The 24,281-nt window shown below is 32.9% G+C and overlaps 2 protein-coding genes and 2 long non-coding RNA genes across 7 annotated transcripts in view; 3 read left to right on the top strand and 1 right to left on the bottom strand.

Moving 5' to 3' along the window:
• LOC109534663 (zinc transporter ZIP1) overlaps positions 1-24,281 on the bottom strand; it is a gene marked incomplete at its 5' end in the record, with an annotated part of 63,946 nt that overhangs the window by 37,463 nt on the left and 2,202 nt on the right.
• LOC109534639 lies at positions 1,830-2,709 on the top strand. Its single transcript, XR_002171654.2, has 2 exons — positions 1,830-2,138; positions 2,230-2,709. It is a non-coding gene; the product is annotated as an uncharacterized LOC109534639 (long non-coding RNA).
• Positions 7,656-8,650, top strand: LOC125505194. Of its 2 annotated transcripts, XR_007281990.1 has the most exons (3): positions 7,656-7,872; positions 8,116-8,343; positions 8,523-8,650. It is a non-coding gene; the product is annotated as an uncharacterized LOC125505194 (long non-coding RNA). The 2 variants fall into 2 exon arrangements; XR_007281989.1 differs by having other exon boundaries at positions 8,116-8,650.
• Positions 11,764-24,281, top strand: part of LOC109534662 — a 30,527-nt gene continuing 18,009 nt past the window's right edge. The window contains exons 1-11 of one of the 3 annotated variants that reach the window (XM_019900406.2): positions 11,764-11,956; positions 12,149-12,366; positions 14,469-14,582; positions 17,871-17,997; positions 20,284-20,441; positions 20,768-20,840; positions 22,350-22,535; positions 22,590-22,764; positions 22,817-23,061; positions 23,118-23,220; positions 23,284-23,556. In XM_019900406.2, coding sequence (XP_019755965.1) covers positions 17,884-17,997; positions 20,284-20,441; positions 20,768-20,840; positions 22,350-22,535; positions 22,590-22,764; positions 22,817-23,061; positions 23,118-23,220; positions 23,284-23,556 — 1,327 coding nt within the window. In that variant the 5' untranslated portion in view covers positions 11,764-11,956; positions 12,149-12,366; positions 14,469-14,582; positions 17,871-17,883. Of the gene's footprint in view, positions 11,957-12,148; positions 12,367-14,468; positions 14,583-17,384; positions 17,691-17,870; positions 17,998-20,283; positions 20,442-20,767; positions 20,841-22,349; positions 22,536-22,589; positions 22,765-22,816; positions 23,062-23,117; positions 23,221-23,283; positions 23,557-24,281 lie in introns of those variants that run through there. The other 2 variants (XM_019900405.2, XM_048668508.1) reach the window with 2 other exon arrangements.

Here is a 24,281-nt window from a genome sequence, read left to right as displayed (position 1 = left end):
GTTTTCCAAAATTCGCAGCGGGTAGTGTACAGCATCGATTTCTGTGGAACCCAGTAGCTGTCAAAACTTTCACATTTTTACGAATAACTCGGAAACCGTAAATTTTTCAGGTAAAACGTTTGACACAAACTTAACTTAAATTTTGACGAAAAATCTGAAAATGAATAAAAAAGGGGCGGTTCCATTTAAAAAACCAAAGTTGGTAACTACCACACGTTTATGATACACCCCGTATATTGGAAAGTAATTTTAAAATGTGGACCTTTTAAACATGAAAAACTTTCGTAGGACGTATTTTCTTGTAAAGTTCATATTTACTGAGATATCGCACTTTGACGCACTAATGAGCAACCCTGTATATATAAATGAATGTATGTCTGTTTATGTCCATAAAAACTCAAAATTTAACCATGATCGCACTCAGCTACAAGGCTGACATTTATACACACTACAATCCTGACAAAATTTCAACTTCCTAACTCTTAAGTTACAATTTACATCTAGAAGAATTTACAATACAATAAACAAGTAAGTCTATGGGAAACAGCTAAAAATTGCTTCAAAACGACTCAACCTTCCAACGGCTTGGAATAAAAAATTCTGCGTTAAACTAAAATCTTCGTAATGACCTGAGAAATACATTGATACCTCAAAATAGTCTCTAACTTATGTAGTTTTTCCTAAAATTATCTTTCAACAAATTTTCAATTAAATTTATTCATTAACCCAGTAGTCTCAATGTAAAATGCGTTAGCTAGCAGATCTTATGAACTACCAGATACATCGAACGTTATTTCATTTTTTATTCCAAAAGCGTGTGCTACTGACTGTTTTCGAAAAAATTGCACACGTAACTACAAGCCAACGTGGGCAACGCCAAATAGTCGCTACGCTAGTGCTCGTATTATATAATTACAAGACTTTCGTAAGATTAACGACTAGAACGAGTATTGGAATATCGGATCTGAAGTAACGAGTATTGGATCCGAAAATAACTAGTGTCGTTACGAGTATTTAAAAGTAAGCGAATATCGCACCACTAGTCTAGACAGTAAATATATTATTCGAATACTCCTGCGTTTTGCTAAAAAATGATAATTTCTTTCACTTGCCAGACTTCAAGTAATAGAACACGATGAGATGCCATTAAAAATGAAATTCTGCCAATCGCGATGACGTAGAGCAAACGTTGTGGGAATACAATGAGCATACCATTTAATTTCAATATTTTTGATGCGTACATATGTACTATTTCTACTAACACTTCTAGTGCATTAGATTTTTTCTTTGCCGAGAGAGATCCAGCTTTTAAAGTTTGAATTTACGAAAAGATTTACGTCTTATGAACGGCTCTCACAGACCTACATTTCAAATATAAGGTCACGTCGTTTAACTGTAGTCAGTAGTCAGTATGCTAGTTGTGATGCGTTAGTCGCAAATATTAATTGTCTTGTAATATTTTAATGGTATTTTGCCTGAAAATCTGAAAATTAACAGAACGTTGGCACAAAAATATTGAAAACACTGATTCTGAAGAATGGCAAAAAGTTGTTCTCAAGGCTTTTCCAAAGACCCGTTTACCCACTAAAACGGAAACTGGGTGAGATTATCCTCTATTTTACTCAAGGTTCGATTGCTGGAAACCGAGTACGCCACCCAGTCCAACATTCTTAAGGAGAAAGTCTCAAAACCATACCGTTTTTCACTTCCGAGTCCTTACTACCCCGAAATGCATCAGGTCAGGTAGATAGATATTCTGTTAAAATCGTACGCCACGATGCCAGATTCAATATTAGCTCCGAAAAGCCGTCTCCGCTTTGTAACTAAGCCAAGGGTAAAAATAGTATGTTCTTGATATATGCTGCTAATGTCTCAACGTGGCACCACTTACTTGGCGCCAGCCCTACCCTAAACTCATCATTTTACGATTAGGTAATTGTAGTGCTCATCAAATAGTTTCCAGATAAGAATAAGTATAAAAGCTATTGAGTAGAAGACACTGCTCTGTCCTCCCTTAGGCTCATACACTTGTGACCGTACGTACCTGCTGCAAACGCATAAGAACTACACCCTCGTGCATCACGCGTGTGACCAAAAGCAACATTTTACGTGCAATTGTGAGAACTAGTTAATTTTTTGTAAGTATTAGAACTAAGTCTTATACACGAAAAAAGCATGTCAGATTACTCAACGCAAGAGTTATTCTAAATTTATATTTCCTTTTCTTAGAAAACTGATCTGCGATTGACAACAAAATGGCTCAACTTCTGCCAGTAGAAATGTGGTGCAAAATCTTTCGCACATTAGATGGACCATCAGTATTAGCTGCATCAAGAGCTTGCCCTATGTTTCTCGATATAATCCAAGAGGATCCAATCTTGAAACACGTGCAACGAAAAGCTCTCGATCAGGAAAATCTAGAACTAAGAATGAAAATAATAACCTCGCAACTTCAAAGCCTGTCTAAGGAATGGATGTCTATCGCACTTAATCCTAAGAGGAGGCGTGCCCACATGTACCTTCTTAGGTCACTTGACCACCATTCATGATGATCTTGCATTGTGGTAATATTTATTAATCGTTTTATTTATTAGATTGATAAATTATATGTTAGTTTTCAATATCAATATATATCTTATTATAACGCAATGAAATCTGGTGTTGCAGAAAGGATGTCAGTTTCAACCCAATAAAACATATTTTAATTTATCAGCTCTTTTCAATTAGACGACAAATTGTATAAGAAACCGAAGACTATGAAAATGTTACTTCCAACATTTGTTTGGGGGATGAACAGACATTTTTCTAGAACGGTTTTGTTAATAAAAACAAACACATTGATAATAATTTATACAATTGTAGATATAGGGAGACATATCGAGATAACACGTGTTTTGAGAAAGTCAGATCCAATACCTATCTTTCTGCATATATTTCCTCCTAAACGACTGGACCGATTTTGATCAAATTTCTTATGCGTGTTCCAGAGGATTTCAGAATGGCATACAAGAATATTTCATTACCTTTGATTTTTGCATGGATTTCTGATAACATTCGAGCGGATGCAGTGTTTTTTATGCCACTACGAAATTACAGCGTATCCCTACTCTCTTGTTCATTTAATACAAGCTTATACTCATTTCCTCCATTCTTTTAGCTTTTTATGCAGATACTCAACATTCAAAAGAATGTTAGATGACATTACTACAGATGTAGTTTTTGATTGTGATGATAAATTTGTAAAATTTATAATTGATAAATGATGCTTATTTAGGTTTTGGCTTTAAACCGCTACCAAATTTAAGATAATGTTGAACACGTAAGTATCAGAGTTACTATTGCTGGTGAGCTCTAAAAACGCAAATAAATAATAAAAATACAAAGCCACCCAAATATTTCCAAAGTGTAAAAAATTCTTGTGTAGGGATCAATGGTTCAATCGGAGCCAAATCCACACTATCAGTAAGCTGATGTTATTTACATTGAATACTGAAACCCGAATTTTCATGTCCGAAGCGGTTCTTTAGCGAAAATCTTCAGATGAGCTTGATGTAGAAGTACAAAGCCGCCCAAATAATTCTTACCGGTTTTCTGCCAACCGGCGCGCCATCCTCAATTTTCTACGCATTAATCTTGTTGCTGACCCCTAAAGTTGACCTAAGATCCCATGTTCTCAGGGTATTGCCAAGATGCTTCAAATGCTTCAATCTGATAACATTCGGATTATCTATTATTTGAATCATCAATAATCACGTTTTATAGTTTTTGAATGCCAAAATTAGCTTTGAACTGCCAAAATTGTTCCCTCGTAATAAAAAGAAAGTAAAAGTTCTAATTGTAGATAAATCGAACTTTCTCATTATTCGTTACATCTAATTCATTAAAGCAAAATACATCTTTTTATTAAAATTGAAGGAGTTTTAATATACAAAATTCTGTACTGGGTCTATTTATGTAAGTTTTTATGTGTAGTAGCATTTAAAACTATTTTATTGAACTGCTAATAAGGAAAGCGAACTTTATGGTCGCCAGGTCTTTTGTGTTATAATCTACACAGTAACAGTGTATTTTATATAAGTATATATATAATATATAAATAATCTTTATGTCCTACAGAAAAAGGCTATCGAACCAATCGGTCTTTCTGGCTAGTTTTTTATTTTCGTCATTTACAAATGTTAAACATAGACGCGGTTTAAAATACCAAATGTAGATCACAAAATCAAACATTTTAATAACGCGGATAATTTTTCTTTTAGAAAACCCTGTGATGCTATTATTACTGTTAAATAATAAGATGTATTCGAAAATACTACTCTTTCGAAAATACTACATTGAAAAACTTCCCAGAAAATAAAACCTCAAATATTGTTGCCAAATTGGTGTGGACTTGATTAATAATTTCCCTAAAAACTCTTGCATCCATAATTCAAAAAGCTGCCATCGCAGGACTCACCCCTTATTAGCCAATTCATCATTTCTGCAGAAGGTAATTTATGCAATGCCGGTGAAAACATCCCCGAAAAATGATGAAATAAAATGGTGAAATATGGGTTAATAAATAAATTTGCCGTAAGACGACGCTTGTGAGGGAAGTCGTTTCGCTTTTTCTTAAATAATAATTTCCTGTCATAGTCGACGTTCTAAATTTATTACGAAAGAGTAAGGAAACAGGGAAATAATTTAAAATCACGTTGAATATCTAATAAAGGGAGACAGTTTTCATCTGAGTTTCTATATCAGTTTTAAATATCATTATAAGCATGCTTTAACACAAACTGTTGTTTCTTTACTGCCTTTGTTTTCTGTTTAATTAAAATAGTATCGAAAGAATGCCTAGATTTTCATTCGAGGTAGTGTCCATTTTTTCGCATAGAAGAAATATATGGGGTAACTGATTAACAAACCATAATCATAAAGTTTACAAGATACCCGTTAAGTATAAAGGTTTTAAAATTTTATTTTTACATATATTGTTTTTGGTCCATGCCCTAGTGCAGCGACGTCACGACGATGCAGCTCGAAAATTTTCGCGTGTTTGCAATTGGATATTTTATTTACATTTGATTTCTTGTTAGACACGTCTTGTAGCTATTTGGGTTAGTTTTGGTTAGTTTCGATCATTGCTCAACTGCTGTAGAAAAAATGCTCAACAAACACCAAAAAGAAAATTTGTAAGTAGAGTAATGACAATAAAGTTTTTGAACCTCGAATGTGAGGGAGAGGAATCTAAAATATTATCTTATTTCTAGACACGAAGATAATTGGCTTTAATTGGCTTTAATTGTTCTAACCTGAGCTACAAATAGTTTCTGAATCTGACCGCCAGCGTGTTTTTTAACATTTTACAATCCGCTTTTTTGGATGAATTCTCTTAATAATTGCATATGGTTCTCTAATGTGGGGTCACTCCTCTTGCAAAAAACTTTTAGTTGAACATACCTTCTACAACTGCTTGAAATTTTTGGACTGTGATTTTATGGTTTTGATTTTATTGTAGTTTTATCCTGTAAGCGTTAAGGTTTTGCATTTTACATAACACAATCAACGTGCGGTATTTTCATTATCCTGTGAATTCCAGCTAAACCAATAATGCTGATCTTTTAGAAATCAATCAAAATGGAAACGCTAAACATCCCTAACCCTACCTAATCCATATTCATAAAACTGGATGCCGGGAACGTGTGAATATTTACGCGAATTTTACAACCTGGGCTAACACTGATTTGCATGTGAAATGGGGCGGACCCCGGGGCTCTCGTTTCATATTCCGTTTAAACCAAATTAGTTCACAGCGATTTTTCATTTCAAAAATCGTATTACAGGTTGGAATATCATTTTAGGTAAATTGTCTACACAAAACAGAGTTTCAAATGTCCCTTGAAGTTTTTGTTCTATCGCACAATGATAGAGCGATTATCTGTTCATTTCGAGCTCTTTGGGAAATGCAAAACAATTGTAGCATTAATCGCAATAAACCCATTCTTCCAGAATATGTCTAATTTCTCAGATGAGTATTAGTTGCAGTACAAAGAATTGGAAGACTTTAAAAGAATTGTTTAAATTACAATTGTCGATTTTAAAATTCTGGAGTTCACCCTACAATCTATAAACTTCTATAATACTAATAAACTAAAATACGCATTTACGACATTTTTCATTTCTCTTGAGCTTTTTTATTTGCTAGTTTGTCATGTTTTAATTATTTGTTGTTTAATAGTTGTAATAATCATCACCAATGCAATCGGTTCGATTTTCCTCAGAACTATTTGTTACTTTCCGGCTTCAAAATGTTCATCTAATTTCCTACCTAATCACGGGGTAATTATTATTTTGTTGTGTAGTATAGAGGTGTACAAAACGGTTTTTTTATGAAACAGTTTACAACGTTCAAGTTCGACTTTGGTATTCGGTTCCGAAATTCAGTTCCAAAAGTAACATGTTCTTTTTAAATTTTTCATTAAAAATTCGCAATGATGATGATGGTAGAAATAGCGATGATAAATAATGATTTAGTTTATTTGAAAAAATAATTCTCAAAACAAAATGTGGGTCATAAGAGACTACTGACAGGAAAAAAAACTGATAATAAAATCGAATGGTTTAAATAAAATATACGCTTTGCATGCGAAAAGGTTTAAAAAGCTAATTATCATTTAGAAATTAATTAGCATTTTGGAATAATTTTTTGGGTAACTATGCTCTTTACTAAGTCTAGTTCTTCGCTCCTTACACCTCTTAAAATATAAATAAACGGTGAACGAAAAAAAACTGGGAATGAAAACTACAAACCATATCTAATTAAATTTTCGAACTCTGCCCCGTTAACTTCGTGATAGTTTCCAAGGGACGATTAAAATTTTCAATGTTTCTTATCATTTGAGCAGATATTTGTTGATGCAGCGTCCGTAATGAAACTTGCAAATTTTTCGAGCTAAACTCCGCCATGAAAAAGATTTTTTTCCTGACGTTTCGCCAGCACTAACAATAATATTTTAAACATCTCATAATGCCCTTTAATTGTGATTTTTAGCTCGTACCACAGCACTTACAACTTTAAATATTGTGAAACAGGCAAAGTAGCTGAAAATTAAACTGAAAATATAAGTTTTTTTTTATTTATTGAGAACTCCCGTAATAAGAACCGGTAATCCTTTGCAAGGAATCCGATTTTATACCTGTATGTTTTTTTGGAATTAAAACTGAAAGAATCATATATTATTTAATTGTTTTATGTACTATTTAGTTTTTTGGTTATTGAAAATTCGACTTACTAATGATCTACTACAGGATCCACAAAAAYACTATCACTTTATTTATTTGATGCTAATCCTATGTTTCCATCTCTTATCCTATGTGAAAATAAGAGTAAACKTTTCTAGAATKGATTTTTTGTTAGTAGCTTWTACTCCAATATGGCAATCAATACTTGACGGCGATAGCTACAAGTTCAGAATGTATTCCCATAGATGGCTGTTTATTGAATAATTCTYCATACTTACTTATATGATAAAAAATATTAATGGGTTGATTGTGGCTTTATCACATTATCCATTGTAGRCGATCYTAACACGTATTTACATAGTAAATTAGWAATACTTTGCTACTTGTGACTCCAATTTGGCTATTTGGGAGCGCAACGTTCCCAATTTATTTGCTGGATTCGTTTATTGTCTAAGACATTGTTATCACWTATGATATAGTGAAAATCTTAGAATGTAAGCSGTGATTCCACATTGGTGTCATTCCTGTAAAGAGGGCTTACTTGCAGAAAACACGMAGCATGCKGTAAACAGTTGTCAGTTTTATATTATAGAATTGCTTGGGAAAAAAATTCAGAAGCAAAATTTTTAACCACTGAACTTTTCTCAAGTGAGTAGGAAAATGATACATTTTATTTTTTGGTAGTAGTAGTAAACATCTTTATTTCTAAAAAATCTTGGTTATTTTTTGGTATTTAGTCCAACYTGTCAATATTGGTAATTTTGGTAATTAATGAGGAAAACACCGTTTCTGCATGCCAAACATATTTTTTGMAAATGTCTCGGTGTTAAACTTATATATTTTTTGAATTTATTTGAATATTTTTTTAATTTTGAATATTTTTTGACCTAGTACCCCAGACAACACCTCCAGAGAAATGAGGCAAATATTGAATCACCCTGTATGATAAAGTTGCTCACTTGGAGTGAAATAAGGGCAAGAATCTTCACAATGATTCTTTATTACAGTAAATCATTACAGTAAATCTTTACAGTACATATGAAAATAAAATACGTCTCAAGGAAGATTTTGTATAACATTTTTAACGTTGTTGGTTCTGGTTTATAGCCAACATTGAAGGTACAATAATTATTATCTACACGCTTTCTAGTGGTGGCTTATACATAATTTGACTGATCTTTTCCTGACCGCCCAGCGTATCATATATATACATATTAATATATCCTATCTGAATTAATATTCAATCAAATGCATTATTTGGAAAGGCTATAATTCTTTATTATTTTTTTCTCACGTAGGTACTTGCAGTTAGTTGCTGGTAGGTGCCTGCTGCGTCGGAGCCGAGTGATGATTATTTGGCTCTTACCTAGGAGATACATTATTATGTAGGTCTATATATAAGTATATGAATATATAAATAAATATTGCCAAAATATTTTTTAGACTAATATACTTCCACCCATGTTACATTATTACGAGGTCCCATAAATCCTGAAGCTAAATGACTTCAGCTATTTAGAAATAGGCTGTTATTGATTAGCTAAACAATATCAACAATTAATAACGGAAATCATTTTAATGTTGTAAAACGTACGAGCAAAAGGTGTGTTTCATAACATGCGGACGCCCACTCTAATTAGACGACATTGCCTAACATGACGTCACAATCTGAAGGTTGCCTTTATTCAACATTTGCTTCTGATTCATACCTGTATTGTCCAATACCTACCTAACACTCTCCAATGACTTTTTCTAAAGTTCACGAGCATATATTAGAAATGATGACATATTATGGATGATATGCTTAAATCGTGGGAATGCTGCTTACCTGCTTTATTTCATTATTATGGTGAATATTTTTCATTTCTGCGAAGAATTCCAAGTCACATATTTGATTTTGAAGTTATTTTTCAGTTTGTATCTCAGGTTGAGTTTCAATTTTCGTTGTCAAAATTCCAAAGTAAGTTCAATAGGATTAATGGAAATATATTCTGAGCTTTAACACAGCATTCTATTTGAACTGTTCATGGTTGAGCAAAAGCAAAGTATAAAGTGTCTCTCATTTAATAAAAGAACATTTCTTTAAAATATTGCTGATAAATGTAGGATTTTGGTCTATAACTATAGCCTATTTTCCAAAGAAAAAAATTCTCCAAACACAATGTCTACGTTTTGTCTACGTCTACGTTGCAGCAAATGGTTTTTGGAAGTTGTTTTCCACTCCAAAGAGTTCTTTACGGGGAAACGTTTCAATTTTTTTTTACATATGCTGAAGAAACTGAAAACATTCTTCCATGTACAGGCAGTGGCAAATCCCGGATTTTGATCTGGGTTATTTGATATTAATTTCTGATCGAAATTGTTCTCTAATCAGATATTTCTTAAAAACGTTTCAAATTAATTATCTGCATTCTACAGTGTTAGTCAAAAATTCCGCAACAGCCAAATATTTCAGAGAGGATTGCGTTCAATTTTTTGCAATTTTGTACACCGGAATTTTTAAATATACTTTATCCAATAATTATGTGCAGAGAAGCCAAATTTATAGTCTCCCCCCCGAATGCCCAAACTTTGGTATTTGAACATGTATGTTTTTATTTAATGTTTAAATTGCCTGCATTTTAAAAACTAAATAAAAACATATTATTTTCATTTAAGATTGATTGATTGAAGCTCTTTGAAAGATTGAAAGGAGAAAAACTATGGACTTGGCCACTTCGTCCACACAAACAAAATGTTTTCACGCAATAGTTTCTAAAATAATTATCTAAAATATATCTTACTTGCAGGTAATTTGAAACTTTTGTGGTAGTTTTTTCAGAACCAAGTTCGATTATAGTGGCCCATTTTTTCTAGATGTTAAGTAAGAAAACATTTCTTTCATAATAATTATTCTATGTATGTGCATATAAAGATACATGACAAAGGAATCAGTGAAGAAATAAATAATTATCACACTTCATACATTCTCCGGTTATTGGCAAGATCAGACAGAAATAGGATGTAAAAGATACTTGAACTGTTTTAGTAACCTTCAGCTGGTGATGCAGTGAAGGTCCATTTTACCAAAAGCGTCATCAGTTTAGTGACAAAATAGAATTCTTCACCTGCTGGTTATAACTGGCCTGATTTATCAGTTCGGAAACTTCTTTGGGAATTTACCACAACCGTAACCACAATAGAGATATGTTGAGTGTAAGAGTTTTAAAGGCAACGCAACTTAATATAATAAATTCGTATTTGAGGATTTTTGGTCAACATGCACAGAATGTTTTTGTCTTCTAATGGACAAATTCGATATCAGTGTTAGTGTCAATCTTTCTAATCCAATTGCCATAAATTATGATAGAGTCACAAATAACTTAACTTATAATAAAACTTGATTATTTTAAGAAAATAAAATTTGACTTGCAATTGTACAGATCAAGCAACTGTAAAAATTTTCCATGTGCAGCAATGGGGGTTATTTTGATTATTTATAGTAATTTACGCTGATTGTGTTTACCTTAAGTAACAACCGAACAGTAATTTCAATTTGAATAGTGCTGATAAATTACATCTACTTTGTGGCTGTATCCAAAGAATCTTTAAATAGTAGCTATGGTTCCGCGAATATTTTTTTTCGTACTTATTCGTTGATCTATTATGGAATAACAGGAAGTCGTGGTTTTCCACACGGATAAGTTTTTAAAAATAAAGAATTAAAAAGTTATAATTTTGAAATCGGATATTAGTTTAAAAATGAAATATTAAAAATTCAATTATTTAGTTCGTTGTTCAGTTTTTGGCGCATCATTCCCTGGTTGTTAAGTGCTTAATCGATACGATTTTGTCTCATACTGTTTAATAATTCTACCAATGTATTATAATATCTAATAGTATCTAATAATTTAAATAAATGCTAAAATACATTTTCGCCGAAAAAGTTTACGACAAACTAAGTCAATAATACTAAGAAGAAGTACAAGAACTAATTCTGGCAAGTGTAGAATCGTTAGAAGAGTTGTTGACTATTTTCCATAACTAAACCTAACTATTGTCCTCCATGACACCCCCTTGGGCTGAGATAATTTTTCTAATTTATATAATAATAAATGGGGCTTGAGATACTTCGAAAAAAAGCAGCGTCATGTTTGAGTCGATTTTGCAATAAAAAAACACGCAAACTTTTTAAAATCAAGACTTTTTCGAGAAAACTGCCAACATTTCTTTATCGTTGGTTCACTTTCTAAAGCGGCCACTTAGTTCTCTCTTGAATGATGTGAAAATTAGCGTTCTTGATAATTTTGCTTCCCTTTTTCTTCCATTTTCATAATTTTGCATCCCTATTTTACCTTCCTCTCCTCTTGTGATAAGCAACTAAACATTAATCGTCCATTCCAACTAATGTTGGAAAAATGATCAAGCTAAAAGGAAATATATCAAAAAATACTGGCAAGCATTTAAGGTTGATTGACTAATTAACGTACAATGGCCAATACTCTCTATTCTTAAATGATCGCCGTCTAAATGGGAAGAAACCAATTAACAAAGACTGGAAATTCATCCGGAGGATATAGGAGCTGAATCATTTTTATTTGGGGATTCTTGTAACTCGTAATGATGCGGAAAGGTTAACTTTTTCCGATGAAATGATTAGGAGCGGTCATTATTAATGGAAGTGTGAACTTAGAAGCAATAGCCAAAACGTGTGGATCTTAAAGTCAATTTAAAAAAAGTGGTGACAGTAAAGGTTAGTGAGTCTTACTATTAATTTAATTGTCCAAATACCATGTTTTATATCCGCGAATTATTTTGGGCAGTATTAAATTACCAAATTTTTTTATGTTATATCGCTTATGATACCACCATCGGCCAATAAATCAGCTGGCAGTAGTGGGCTAATTTTTTATCGCCATATTCTAGCTATGATTTCTTGTTACAGTGACCTTACTTTAGGTTGGGTGGCATTTGCTGTGAAAGTCTCGCCGTCGAAGAAGTGAATGGCAATTAAAACACCGGATTACGCTGGCGTTAGTCGCGCACTCTTGCTATTCAGTTGCTTTTTCATTTTCATGTTCAAATTTTATTCGGAGTTTTAATCATAAAAGTAGTGAAAAGTGTAAAAAGTGCATCATTTTGGATTTACAATTGGATAGAAAGGTAAGCTATTGGCCAGGTGATTGATTATTGACAACCGAAAGTAAAAGTAAAAGTTGTTTTGACGAACTGGATCAGTCTTCGACAACAACTGAATGATTGGATTGGATTAACTAAAACTATAAAGCTCGTAAAAATAAACTTTTATACTGAAGAAAAAAACGGTATCTTAATGTGTGTTAGAAGCGCGTTGTTTATTTGACGATACTATAAAGGCATTCTGGTGCGTATCACGTGCACATACATATTGCATGTTGAGGTAGGAACTGTTGGTTGGTCGTTTAGCTTAAAAATTTCACTTTTCTACATGCAATCCAAATATGCTATGGCTACCAGTTTTGATTTTCAAATAATTGTCGTCTGACCAATCCATTATACCGACAAGGCAAATTTAAATCAGTGAAAGGAACATGTCTTGAATTTTTTTACGTTCTCCTAAGACATATCGTGTTATCAAAAGGAGCGTTAGTTTCACTCATCAATAACCATTGGTGATTCTCAGACAATGTTTCGGACACATTAAACAGAACCTTATTTGGACTATTAAGAATTACTTTTTTGCGTCGACCCATTTTAAATCTTTTATGTTATGCCTTAGTAGTTGAGCATGTATGTTACTGATTTTATGCAAGAATTTTTGTATTTTCATTCATACACTAAAACATCAATGGGCAATAGAGCACTGTTGGTACGCGAAAAAGTCGATTTGAATTCTGTTGAACATTGGAACCAGTAGCCACTAGTAGAACCTATAAAAGCCTGGTCAACTTTTATAAACACTTAGAAAAACCTGATAATTAGGTCTTGCAAATGAAGAAGYCTTTATTCATAACGATCTTCTTCTAATCTACACATTTAGAATGTTCCAMAAAGTTATATTCTGTTGAACATTGGAACCAGTAGCCACTAGTAGAACCTATAAAAGCCTGGTCAACTTTTATAAACACTTAGAAAAACCTGATAATTAGGTCTTGCAAATGAAGAAGCCTCTATTCATAACGATCTTCTTCTAATCTACACATTTAGAATGTTCTGCCGGCCTTAGACATGTCTCGTGGTGAAATATGGTCTACTAACAATATTTAACTGACATTTTAAGTATCTTCCATGAATTATCATTAATTTCATCTCAAAATATGGCCATAATTTTTTGCTATAAATTAATCTAAATTTATTTTTATTATCTAAATCTAATATTAATTAGAAAAGTAATTGTTCACTGATTTGATCGCCAAACCTACTTAAATGCTGTTCCTAAACTCAAAATTAATGCGTTTCTCCAAAAAACCTTTGTTTCAGTTTGAAACGTAATAAAATGCTGACACTGGTTACATTTATGTTCAATAATTTTATTAATAAATGTATATTCCATTATTGTAATAAATATATAGTAATTACACTTGATTATTTAGAATGTCATTATTCGCATTAAGTGGGGTCACTACATTTCAAAATATCTTTAAAGATCACTTAAATCTCACTTTAAAGTTACTTAATTACTATTATCGACCCTATGATATATGCATTACAAAATAATTAGTATGTTTGTGTTGAACCAATTAGGTGAAAAGGTCAAGATGGAAATACAAAGGAGTTATTTGTCTTATTATTCTTTTAATGATGTTTTAGTAGCAAAATTTTAACTATCCAAGTCACGGTTTTTAGATGAAGCAATTAATTGGTAATATCTTCGCATATTAGCAACACAAACTACTAACAGAAAACGAACATTGTATGAATATAATGCTTCTTGCATTAATTAGTTCCCGATTTGAGTATGCTGTTGGTGGTAAGGAGATGTAGGAATAATTAGTGTGTTTTTAGCTTGTCAGATGGTTAATGAAAAACGGAAACAAACGATTTTAAATATTAGGTAACAGTGCCATTTTGACAGAAGTATTTACAAAATTTAAGAGTTCAAATGATGTTGATGATTGAATAATTTTTCAGTAAAATTAAATGCATAACTATGTCAACCTGCCAGCAGATTTTCTCGTGTTTTTGTTTTGTGTGCTTGAAAATTTTCCCAAAATCGTTGCTTGGAAGATGCATTTTTCAAAATTCAGCGTCTTTAAGTGCATGTTTTCGTTTACTATATTTTCTAGGCAATATTTGGAAACACAACAGCAGATTAGAAATTGAACTAGAATGGATTGGGGAATTAGTGAATGATAATTTACAATTAGGCGCTAGACGGCGGTATTAGGAAACGTCCAAAGGTATTAAATATGTAATATTATATTATAATTCCGTATGCATTCCATGAAAGCTCATTAAAGTCGTCACGTAAGCAAACCGAATCTAACTTGTATAAATTTATTAGACAAGCTTGGAAAATTGAGAATTTTTGAACTGAAAATGACAACTTATATTTAGTTATATAAACTCAATCAATGTTGTTGTTGTTGTTGTTGAATTTTAAGAACAAATTATAAAATAATCTGGCGTTTAGGATTTGGATCAACTTGACCACAGAACCATCTTTGTTTGATGGCGATGTTATCAGCCCGACTAGACACGAACAACTTACATGCATCAGTTAAATCTGCATTGTGATAAAAATGCATATCAAAATAAAAATTTGACTACTTTTAAAATTTTTCGTTTTTTCTTCATTTTTAATTCAAGTTCACCTTTGACCTTTTTATCGTCATGTATTTGTATGTATAAGTTTAAATATGCTGCGAATTTAAACATAAAATCTCTCGTTGTAAAATATATTATTATTCCAATTTTTTCAAATTTTACTTCTCTAAATTAACCTTTCCTTTTGCTGAAAGAAGATATTATTACCATAAAAATTAAATACCGGTATTAGCACAGCTTAATGGGTTGCTCAGTTAATTATATCAGCGTGCAGATGGAGTAAGACCCAGAAGATGATTTCACACGGATTTACTTACATTTCAATCTGTTTTATAATATTGCACTTAAATTGGTATTGTTACAGTTGACGAAATACTTAATAATTTAGTTACTTTAGATAAATAGGTCACTAAACCCTCTAGTGGAACATCATTGCATCAATTTTATAGCTTTCTAATACGTCTTTAAAACGCAAATTATTCCATGTGCTATTTGAACCAAATAATAGGCAAATCCAAATAATTTTTCTGCTTCGAGTCCAAGTGCGCACATCTAGTGGCCTAATACTATCTACGTCTTGTTTTATTAAACCCTTTGCATGAAATTTATTTTTAAGTAAAAACATATTAGAATACAAGCTTTGCTGCATATACACCTAAATAATGTAGAAAGTATTTATATGCAAATATTATTTTCATCTGCATCTACTTTAAAAACAGATAAAAATAGCAGTGTATTAGTTATGGGATAACGCGAAGTCTACAGAACATACTGGAGTACGTTGCAAAAAATTTGGATCATTCGTTCCTTTTCGCATGATTTCTGACGAACGCAGTTCAGACTAGAACGCATCCAAAGGACAACCGGCCTGGCGGAATGGCTCCAGTTTACTTGGCCAAAACTATCATAAATTATCATTCATTCTAAGTGGAGACTTCAACGTTGAATTTTTTCTGATAAAGCGTAAAATTTAATGCAATTTATTGAATCAAAGTTACAATTAAAAACGCACACCTTTGTTATTTATTGTCGACAATAACAGTCGCATGCGATAAGACGCTTGCCCAAACCAAAAAACAAGAAGCACAGATTCAATTTTTTCCAGATGAACTGTTCTTCAGGTCTGCTGGTTAAACTTGCAACACCATTAAACCATTCAGTCGTCAAACTTCTTAAATTTGAATATTATTTTGCTTTTCGTCTGGTGTCCATTATGTAGTTATCTCCCCATTTAACATTGATAAGCCATATTGCATTATATCAAATAATTCGACCTAGATGGCCCCGGTCTTTGCAACAGACAAGTTGTTTTATCTCTTCCTGTGTATCTCAACTAATTTCAATGTTGTTAGTTACATGATCCGCCATATACATGACTACTACATATTCAACACCAATACTATGGCGACTTTCACTCTTACGCCGTGTTTTTAATAATCATTACAGAGTTAATTCAAATTTATGTAACCCACCAACCGGTTTACGCAGATTTTGAACATTTCAATTTCAATTTGCTTAAAAAGGGGACACATATATTTCAGATTAGAGTGAAATAAGTAGATACGTGTTGTGAAAACATTGAAAGGTCTCAGCATTGTGACTGTGAAGGTGAATTGGTTAATTAAAAGGATTTTGTTTATTCATATGATAATTTACCAATTCGGATACTTTACGACATGCAACGTAATAAAAAAACCATTTTATTTCACACAAATTAAGTTTTAGCAATTTATTCATTGCGCCAATATTTACCGTCTGCGAAATATTTACTGTTTAAAAGTTTGGTACTAATTGCTTCAATTGGAGATGCAGATACTCTATGAGATTTACCGGAAGAAGTTGTCTTAGCTGAAAATTAAATGTAATTCCTTTTGCAATATCTGTTCAAGGTGGAACTGCGTGGATGCTACTAAGGCTCGATTTCCCATTAATCTGAAAACATTATTTTGTTGCAATCATCACAGCAATTTCACGGTTTTGTGGTTCTTCATTTAACTGTAACAAAAAATGCTTCGCATTTTCCGCAATAAAATTTGTATTCTAAAATTTCGAACTTATCTTCGTTCTTCCGCTAACATTACAAAATTGATGATGACTCTTTGAGATGTGATATCAATACAGTACAATCTGAAATCTGGAAAAAAAGTAGCATAGATTGCGCAGTCCATTCACACACACAGCAGCAAGATTGAATCAATTAGCCAACGCTTATATTCACATTGTACAATGTATACAGTATGTGAAATATTGTGTGGAGTAATTGTAAATCTTTTGTAGTCATTGTAAGACCATGATTAGACTGCTTAAAATCGCTAATGCTGGCTAGATGATGAGCAGTTTCAATTTGACGGTCTCCCATTTACATCTCGTTTAGTGCATTTTGTAATGTACCATTTTAAATTTGATCAGAAAATTGTGCAAAACACCTATACTACCTTTTTGATAGCACTAATAATTACGGAATTAAAAGTGTCCGAAATGGGACACCATGTACCATTCAAGAACATAATCTGAATAATATGAAGTCATGATCTTTTAACGTTGCCATTTGGTTAACATTCTCTTTTGCTAATATTTTCGAGACCAACGTGCAAATGTCAAATATGCTTTTCAGGGTGTTCAACACCTGTTCAAATTCAAAGTGCATAACTCCGATTGGCGTAGTTTTTGGGAAACGATATTTCCTTGTGTTCTGCAGTTCCTCGGATAAGGAAAATTTGTAGTTATGATGATGTGATTGAGTAAGAAATGTTTAATCACAACTCACATCAACCTTTTAAATTACTTTTGAACGTTACTATCCTACTCCGGAAAATGTGTGACACATTTATTGTATAACTRCACTAGCTACCAAAGAGATCAACATAAATTACTCAACGAAATACGCACTATATTTTGATCCAAATATTTTTTACTTTCAGCTCTTATCAAATTATGGTGTCGCGGAAGAAGATTTTATCGAAATCTCGAGATGACATCAATCTACTATCCAACCCACAACCTGAAGACTCCGAAGATGTGTGGTACCAAAAAGAAAAACTGTTTAAGGTAAATATTTGGAGGGTATTCGTCCAAGAAAAAGCAGTTAATGGTTATCGGGTGTCTACCAACCATTAAAAATGGACGTATTAATAGTGCAGGAAAATACCGAATATAGAAACAAAGAACGGTGTTTCCTTATTTATATTTTAACAATTCAATAAATCTAAGCCGGCCTAGGTATGTGAAACTGGAAAAAATTGTAATTAATTCTTAAAAGCCATGTTCCAATTACCCTGTGTGAATAAAGCGAAACTTTCGCATAGATGAGTAGTGAAATCTACAAGCTTCTAAGAGGTTTTATTTCGTAATGCAGGAATTTTTATGTGATTTCAATGTGACATTTTCATCAATTGCAAAGACTTAAATGTGGCATTATTTGAATAGTCGCAATTGAATATTTTAATATATTTTATGATGAAACAACCGTAACGATCGGGCAAAATCCTGCAACGCGTTTCTTGATAATCGTTTGACATTAAGCGAAATTAAATGCAAATTTACGGAAGTGATGTACAGGGTGATTTTTAAAGCAGCCCATATCCTTACACAATTTCGCGATTACTTGCATTTGTATTTAAAGTTTTTTCAGCAATTGCAAATTGAAGAGATTAAATAATTTATCTCGATATTAGTGCTTTCATTCTTGAAAAAGCAAACTTTTCGAAATACAATTTTCATTTTGACTTAATTAACTGATTTTAAAAGTGCAAGTGATAAAGAAGCTGCTCCAAAATGCTGATGGAAGATACATTATGTTGCTTTTCAAGGCGCTCTTCCACTTAGGCGGTTCCTGGACCAGGCAAAAATCTGGCAAATACCAATTAAACTTTTTATATAGGCAATCATATTTACGGTCAAACAATTGGTAAATTTAAATAATCAAACCCTTAAAGTATAAAACTTTCTCGGCGAAATGTATCTTCAGTAGAAAAGCCAAGTAAATTATTATTTATAAACTTACAGATTTTGTTTAATTTGACGTTCAGAAGAATTGGTTTCGATATTGTGGATGGTTTCACCCTATATACGGGTATCGTAAATGTTAAAACGATATCGAAAGAGTTACTCAACTTCACGTACCCAGCACCGTTCCTCTTTTGACTTGCAAAATTATTCGCAAGGTCGCATTAATAATGTGTAACAGCAAAACATTAAGCGCTTAGGCAATGGAATTTTTTATTAATTGTTATTGCCTTGTATTATTTACATTCAAATTGGGGTTTAAGATATTAACATTTAATATAAACTAGACATTTTATGCCAAATCTTTAAGTTCAACCCGATTAAGCTTATGTATAAATTCAGAATGTTTGCGGTCAGTCCGACCGCAAATCTTGTTGTGTGATAAATTGTGGTATAACTTACCTACGTTTACTTCAGACATCGGTAAATCACGCGATTAGATTCCGGTGAGCAAAAACTTACCGACTAGTGAAGAGTAGATAATTAATTGTTATTAAAAGTACACTTTTTTTCTTTTGGTGCCTTATTCTCTGCGAATATTGGCGATTAAAATGGATTTATACAGTCCCGCATCTGTACCTTTTTCTAATTCAAATTAATGGCTGTATTTTGCTATTCAGCCTGAAAGGTAAAATGTCACAGGCTGCAGATCTCAAACAATTATTTAAATCAATAAAAAGTTGATAGTATGTGGAATACAACGGTAATACTAGGAAATAAATACAATAAAGTGATAATGTAACAAAGGAAATCCTGCACGTGGTAGCAATATAAATAACTTTTTATTTGCGGAAACAAAATTTTTACAATCAAACTTATATCATCTTATTAAATTGTTCAAAATGTTGTCCAGTTTGCTGAACCTACACAATAATAAAGTCTGTTTCCAAACTCCGCCCTAACTTTTCGGAAGACTTTACAGGAAATTGACGGGCATTCTGCTGCAATTCGCCTTTTAAGATCATCAATATCATCAACAGGTTGTATTTTATAAGCAATGGACTTAAGCTGTCCCCAAAGAAAGAAGTCTAAGGGTGTTCAATCCGGTGATCTTGACGGTTATTCAATTGGTCCCCTTCTGCCAATCGATCTATCCGGGAATATCTTATCAATGTTGGGGAGGGTTCGAAAATAGACTTTATCATTGTTTACAGGAAAATAGACAACAGTTTTAACAACTTCCCGATAAATCCGAATTCGATTCCGATAAATCCGAAATCAACTGTTTAAACTAGATTCTCTTCCTAATATATTAGATATTTAAATATCAGAACAATATATTGTTACCTAGGGTTATGAAATTATTTCATCAACAGTATCTTATTGCAGGATCACATTCAAGAGGTGCTAAATAAATGGAATCAAATTGATGATGAAATTTGGGCTAAAGTTGTAGTCTTGGAGCGAAACCGACGAGTAGCGAAAGCTTATGCCAGAGCACCAGTTTTGACTGTTAATGGTTCAGATTCCGGATTTGACGGATTTAGGTAATTTGATTTTAAAAACACAAACTGTTCAGTGTTTGAATTATATGGGCTGTAGCGTCTCCAAAACTTAATATTGTCTTTTCTGAAAACGGGCTTGGTACCATTATGGCAAAAGATGGCACAACGAAGTTTCAGTAGTAAAAATGGCATTGATGAAGTGCCCAATAAATGGTGAAAATTAGGGAACTTCTTTGAAAATAAAGCAGTTTTGTTGCAGTTTTTAGATTTAGATGTTCATGTTTTCAAAGCTGATTTGATCAAAGCTCAATATATAATATTGGTAACTATATAAAATGCTAACTAAGTCTTATTTGTTGTATTTCCAGAATTGGATTATCAGGCTTTGAGAATCCTTTAAGAGACAAAAAAACTGAAGAATGCAGGAGACATATAGGTCATGTAAGTTTATTGTTATTTAAGTTACAATTACAATTTCGCGTCCGACTATTTAATGTTTTTAGTCAGGATTTTATTAAACATCACTGAAAAACATTTATCGACTTGATACTGCTTCGGCTAACTACAGCACTCCTACAATTAAAAATGCAGTTTTAAGCGCGACTACCGCATTCTTCATCTAACATTATGGCATTCTAACATCATGGCTATTCCCACGTATTTTGCTAAAATGTCAACTACCAATAAACATTCCATATTCCAGGATCCGCTGCGAATACTAATACTTTCTGAACGAAAGTGAATCTTCATCTTTACGTATTTTTTAGGATTTCAATTAGTTATGATTTAGTGTTTAATGAAGCTGATTTAATTCAAATGAAAGTTTCGTGGTGTTTGGTATTGCATCATTGTTTCCAACAATTGTGGTATGCAAAAAGTGTTTTGGAGTTTTGCATTTAATGCTTAATATGTTTGAAAAAGTTTTTTCACTAGTTCCTCAAACATAAATGCCTAAACAAGAACATGGTTTTGATCGTGCCGCTAAATTTTTACCAAAAACTTTAACAGACTGGCGATAAATGTGTGCTTGGTAATTTTCTTAAAAATTGTACTATTTGTGAACGAAACGACAAATATGCTCAAGATTTCTAGCGCCCTGCTTATATCATTTAACAATTTTCACTTGGTTGGAAACATGTAAATGTTTGTTTCTGTTCCACAGAAATCAGCAGGGAATTTCTATTTTAAAGCGGTCGCTAAGGAATACAGTGGTGATTTTATTTTTTAAATAAATGGAACTTACTCGACTTTTCGAATTTCTCGCTTACACATGGCATCTAATCTAATTTTCCATAGTAGCATTTTTTTAGATCAAACAACAAATGCGTGGCATTAGCACAGCAATTAGCACATAAAATACCAAAGGTTGCCTAATTGTAGAAACAATATCATGAAATGTGTGAAGTTTCGCACTTTTCTTGCTTGGTTTGTATCATTCACGAGCATGTTTCCTGCTAGGTTTTCCTTAATGTGTTTTGAATGGGTTATTTATGTGGTTTTTCCAACATTTCGGGAGTCAATGAAACTGATGCAAACCAGTTAGTTGCTCATGGTGATATTTTGTCAGAAGTGATGGTTTTTCTTAGGTGGGTTGTAGTTGGGCGTCAATTGCATAATCTGCGGGAAAAACACCAGACCCACGTTCTCACATACATACATTCTCAATGGATACCTATCTTTGATAGCAAGGAGTTATTGATGTTTTGTAAAAGGAGATGCGGATGTGTACGATTATCATAAAAGTATTTCATTTGTTCAATTGCATAAAAAATATCTAAGTATTTTCTATCGAGTCTGATAGATGATTTCAGCCGGTTTACCAGCTTTTGATGAACTGTTTAAAAAAAATCGCGCACAAGGTTCTTTAGATGGTCTTTCAAGCGCAAAAATTGCCCATGTTTTGCGATTTAGATAGTTAAAACTGCATAATTAAACAATATTTCTTTAAAGGGCGTAAAAATCAAAATGGACGAAGACGGCAATATTCTTATAAAGCGACTGTCTCGAGCCAACGTTTTCATCAGGCGTACCACCCTGGATGAAGAAAGTGCCATATCAAACGAAGTTCTGAAACTTTCCCATGGAGCATTAGAAGCCAACAAAGCTTTCACTCTGTTTGACATGAATAAATTTCAAGTAAATTATCATATACGGTTAATTGCTAGATAATTAATGTTTACCCTTATTTAGATAAATGTAACAAATGAGCTGAAACGGTCATACCCGAATAGAAGGCGATTAGAGAATCAATGTCTTAGTGCCATCTGTTTTGTTAAAAACGATTCAGACCTTCTAAAGTCTCCTATATGGATGCTAATTATTAATATGGTAGCTATTGATATGTTAAAGTCGCAAATACCTCTAGGTAAATACGTGTAATTAAATTTTAAATGGATTAATAACGAAGATACTTTCAGAAACCGCAAATAGTCCTCAAAGCTTACCAGTAACTCTTCCTTTAGAAGAAGAGAATTATTCAGTGTGTGCCAACGCAAAAAACGGAAAACTTTCAACGGATAATCACGTCAACGGGAGCAGTAATTCTAGTAGTAACGAGGGAAGTTATAGCAGTGGAACCCATAGAGACAGCGGCAAACGAGAATTGAACAATCCTCCAGAGTTGCCCCCAAGGAAGAAGTTAGAGCCTTGCAATATTCCCCAGGTAAGGTGCTCATAATGTTAATCTCAAAACCAGTATATAAAAATGACGAATTTCAGCCGGATTACCAGCAATATCAACAGCAACCACCGGCGAGCTCAATTAGAAGAATTCCTTCAAAAAAACACAAAAATAAAGTAAAAAAACTTAAAAAGCAACCGGGTAAGTCCATTGATTAGCGATAAATCAGATTTTTGGAAATCTATTTTGTTACCAATCTTTTAGACGATCCGTACTACTGTGGAATGAAGGCTCGAATTCCGAACTTTGTTGCGAAGCTGACAAGAAAAAAGTTTCACCAACCCAATTGCAAACAGTACCAACAACAGGTGCAACAGCAGCAGCAAATAATTCACAACCAGCCGATTTATGGGTACCACCAGCCACATTACCAGCCAACTCCCATGGAACAACACGTTAGGAGAGTGTCCCAAGTAAAGCATCCAAATGTGGTTCCCAGTGCTCTATGGAGTGCAAGGAGTTTGGACAGTGGGCTAGGTGAGAGCTTTTGGATGTATTTTATTTTTGTGCATACATATATACTGTTTTTACAGTTAAAAATTAAAATTTGATAGCTATTTTTGTGCATGGCCTTACTGCCTTAGAAGAAACGTATTTTCAGGTTTTGTAACATCAGCAAGTCCAAGTTCGTCATACTGTTACATGTAGAGAGCGCCCCATAATGTCGTTTTTCCTTTTTCTAAACCTTAATTTTTTTGTGAATGCTTGAATCACATTTTTGGGATTGGCCCACAAAGCCTTACTATCCAGTACGGGAACCCAAACTGAATGAGCCGCTTTTGCTTATTACAATTTAAACAATATTACCAACTATGAAACTTTACCTTGTACATGCATCATTAAATAAGATTTTTAAAAGCACGACTATTATCTCTCAAGCAATAAAAGAGGCCTATGTATAAATTAATTCCTCATTTTTGTAAAAGTTTCGGCCGTAATGTGCTTTCATTTTATGCCCATAAATATAACCCGGTATAATTTTTTACAGGGTTATTCACGCTATACGGCACGGACGTTTGCGGCTAGCCCGTTTGTTTTTTGCAAAGTATTATTTGATGAATCCACAGACGCCTATCGGGTGCACATTTTAAAAATATTTTTGTAATGTACAGAGTGTCCCAAAAGTCCTAAAAGTATCAAAGTTGTGTTTTTCTAAATGAAATACCCTATATATTATTGCATTTTTGGATTCTCTGAGCAAA

This window comes from Dendroctonus ponderosae, unplaced genomic scaffold, assembly GCF_020466585.1.
Source record: "Dendroctonus ponderosae isolate FM_Combo_2020 unplaced genomic scaffold, Dpon_F_20191213v2 Dpon_F_20191213_7, whole genome shotgun sequence".
Lineage (NCBI taxonomy): Eukaryota > Metazoa > Arthropoda > Insecta > Coleoptera > Curculionidae > Dendroctonus > Dendroctonus ponderosae.
The sequence above is the reverse complement of the archived record's forward strand: the minus strand, read 5'-3'. Positions and strand labels throughout refer to the sequence as shown.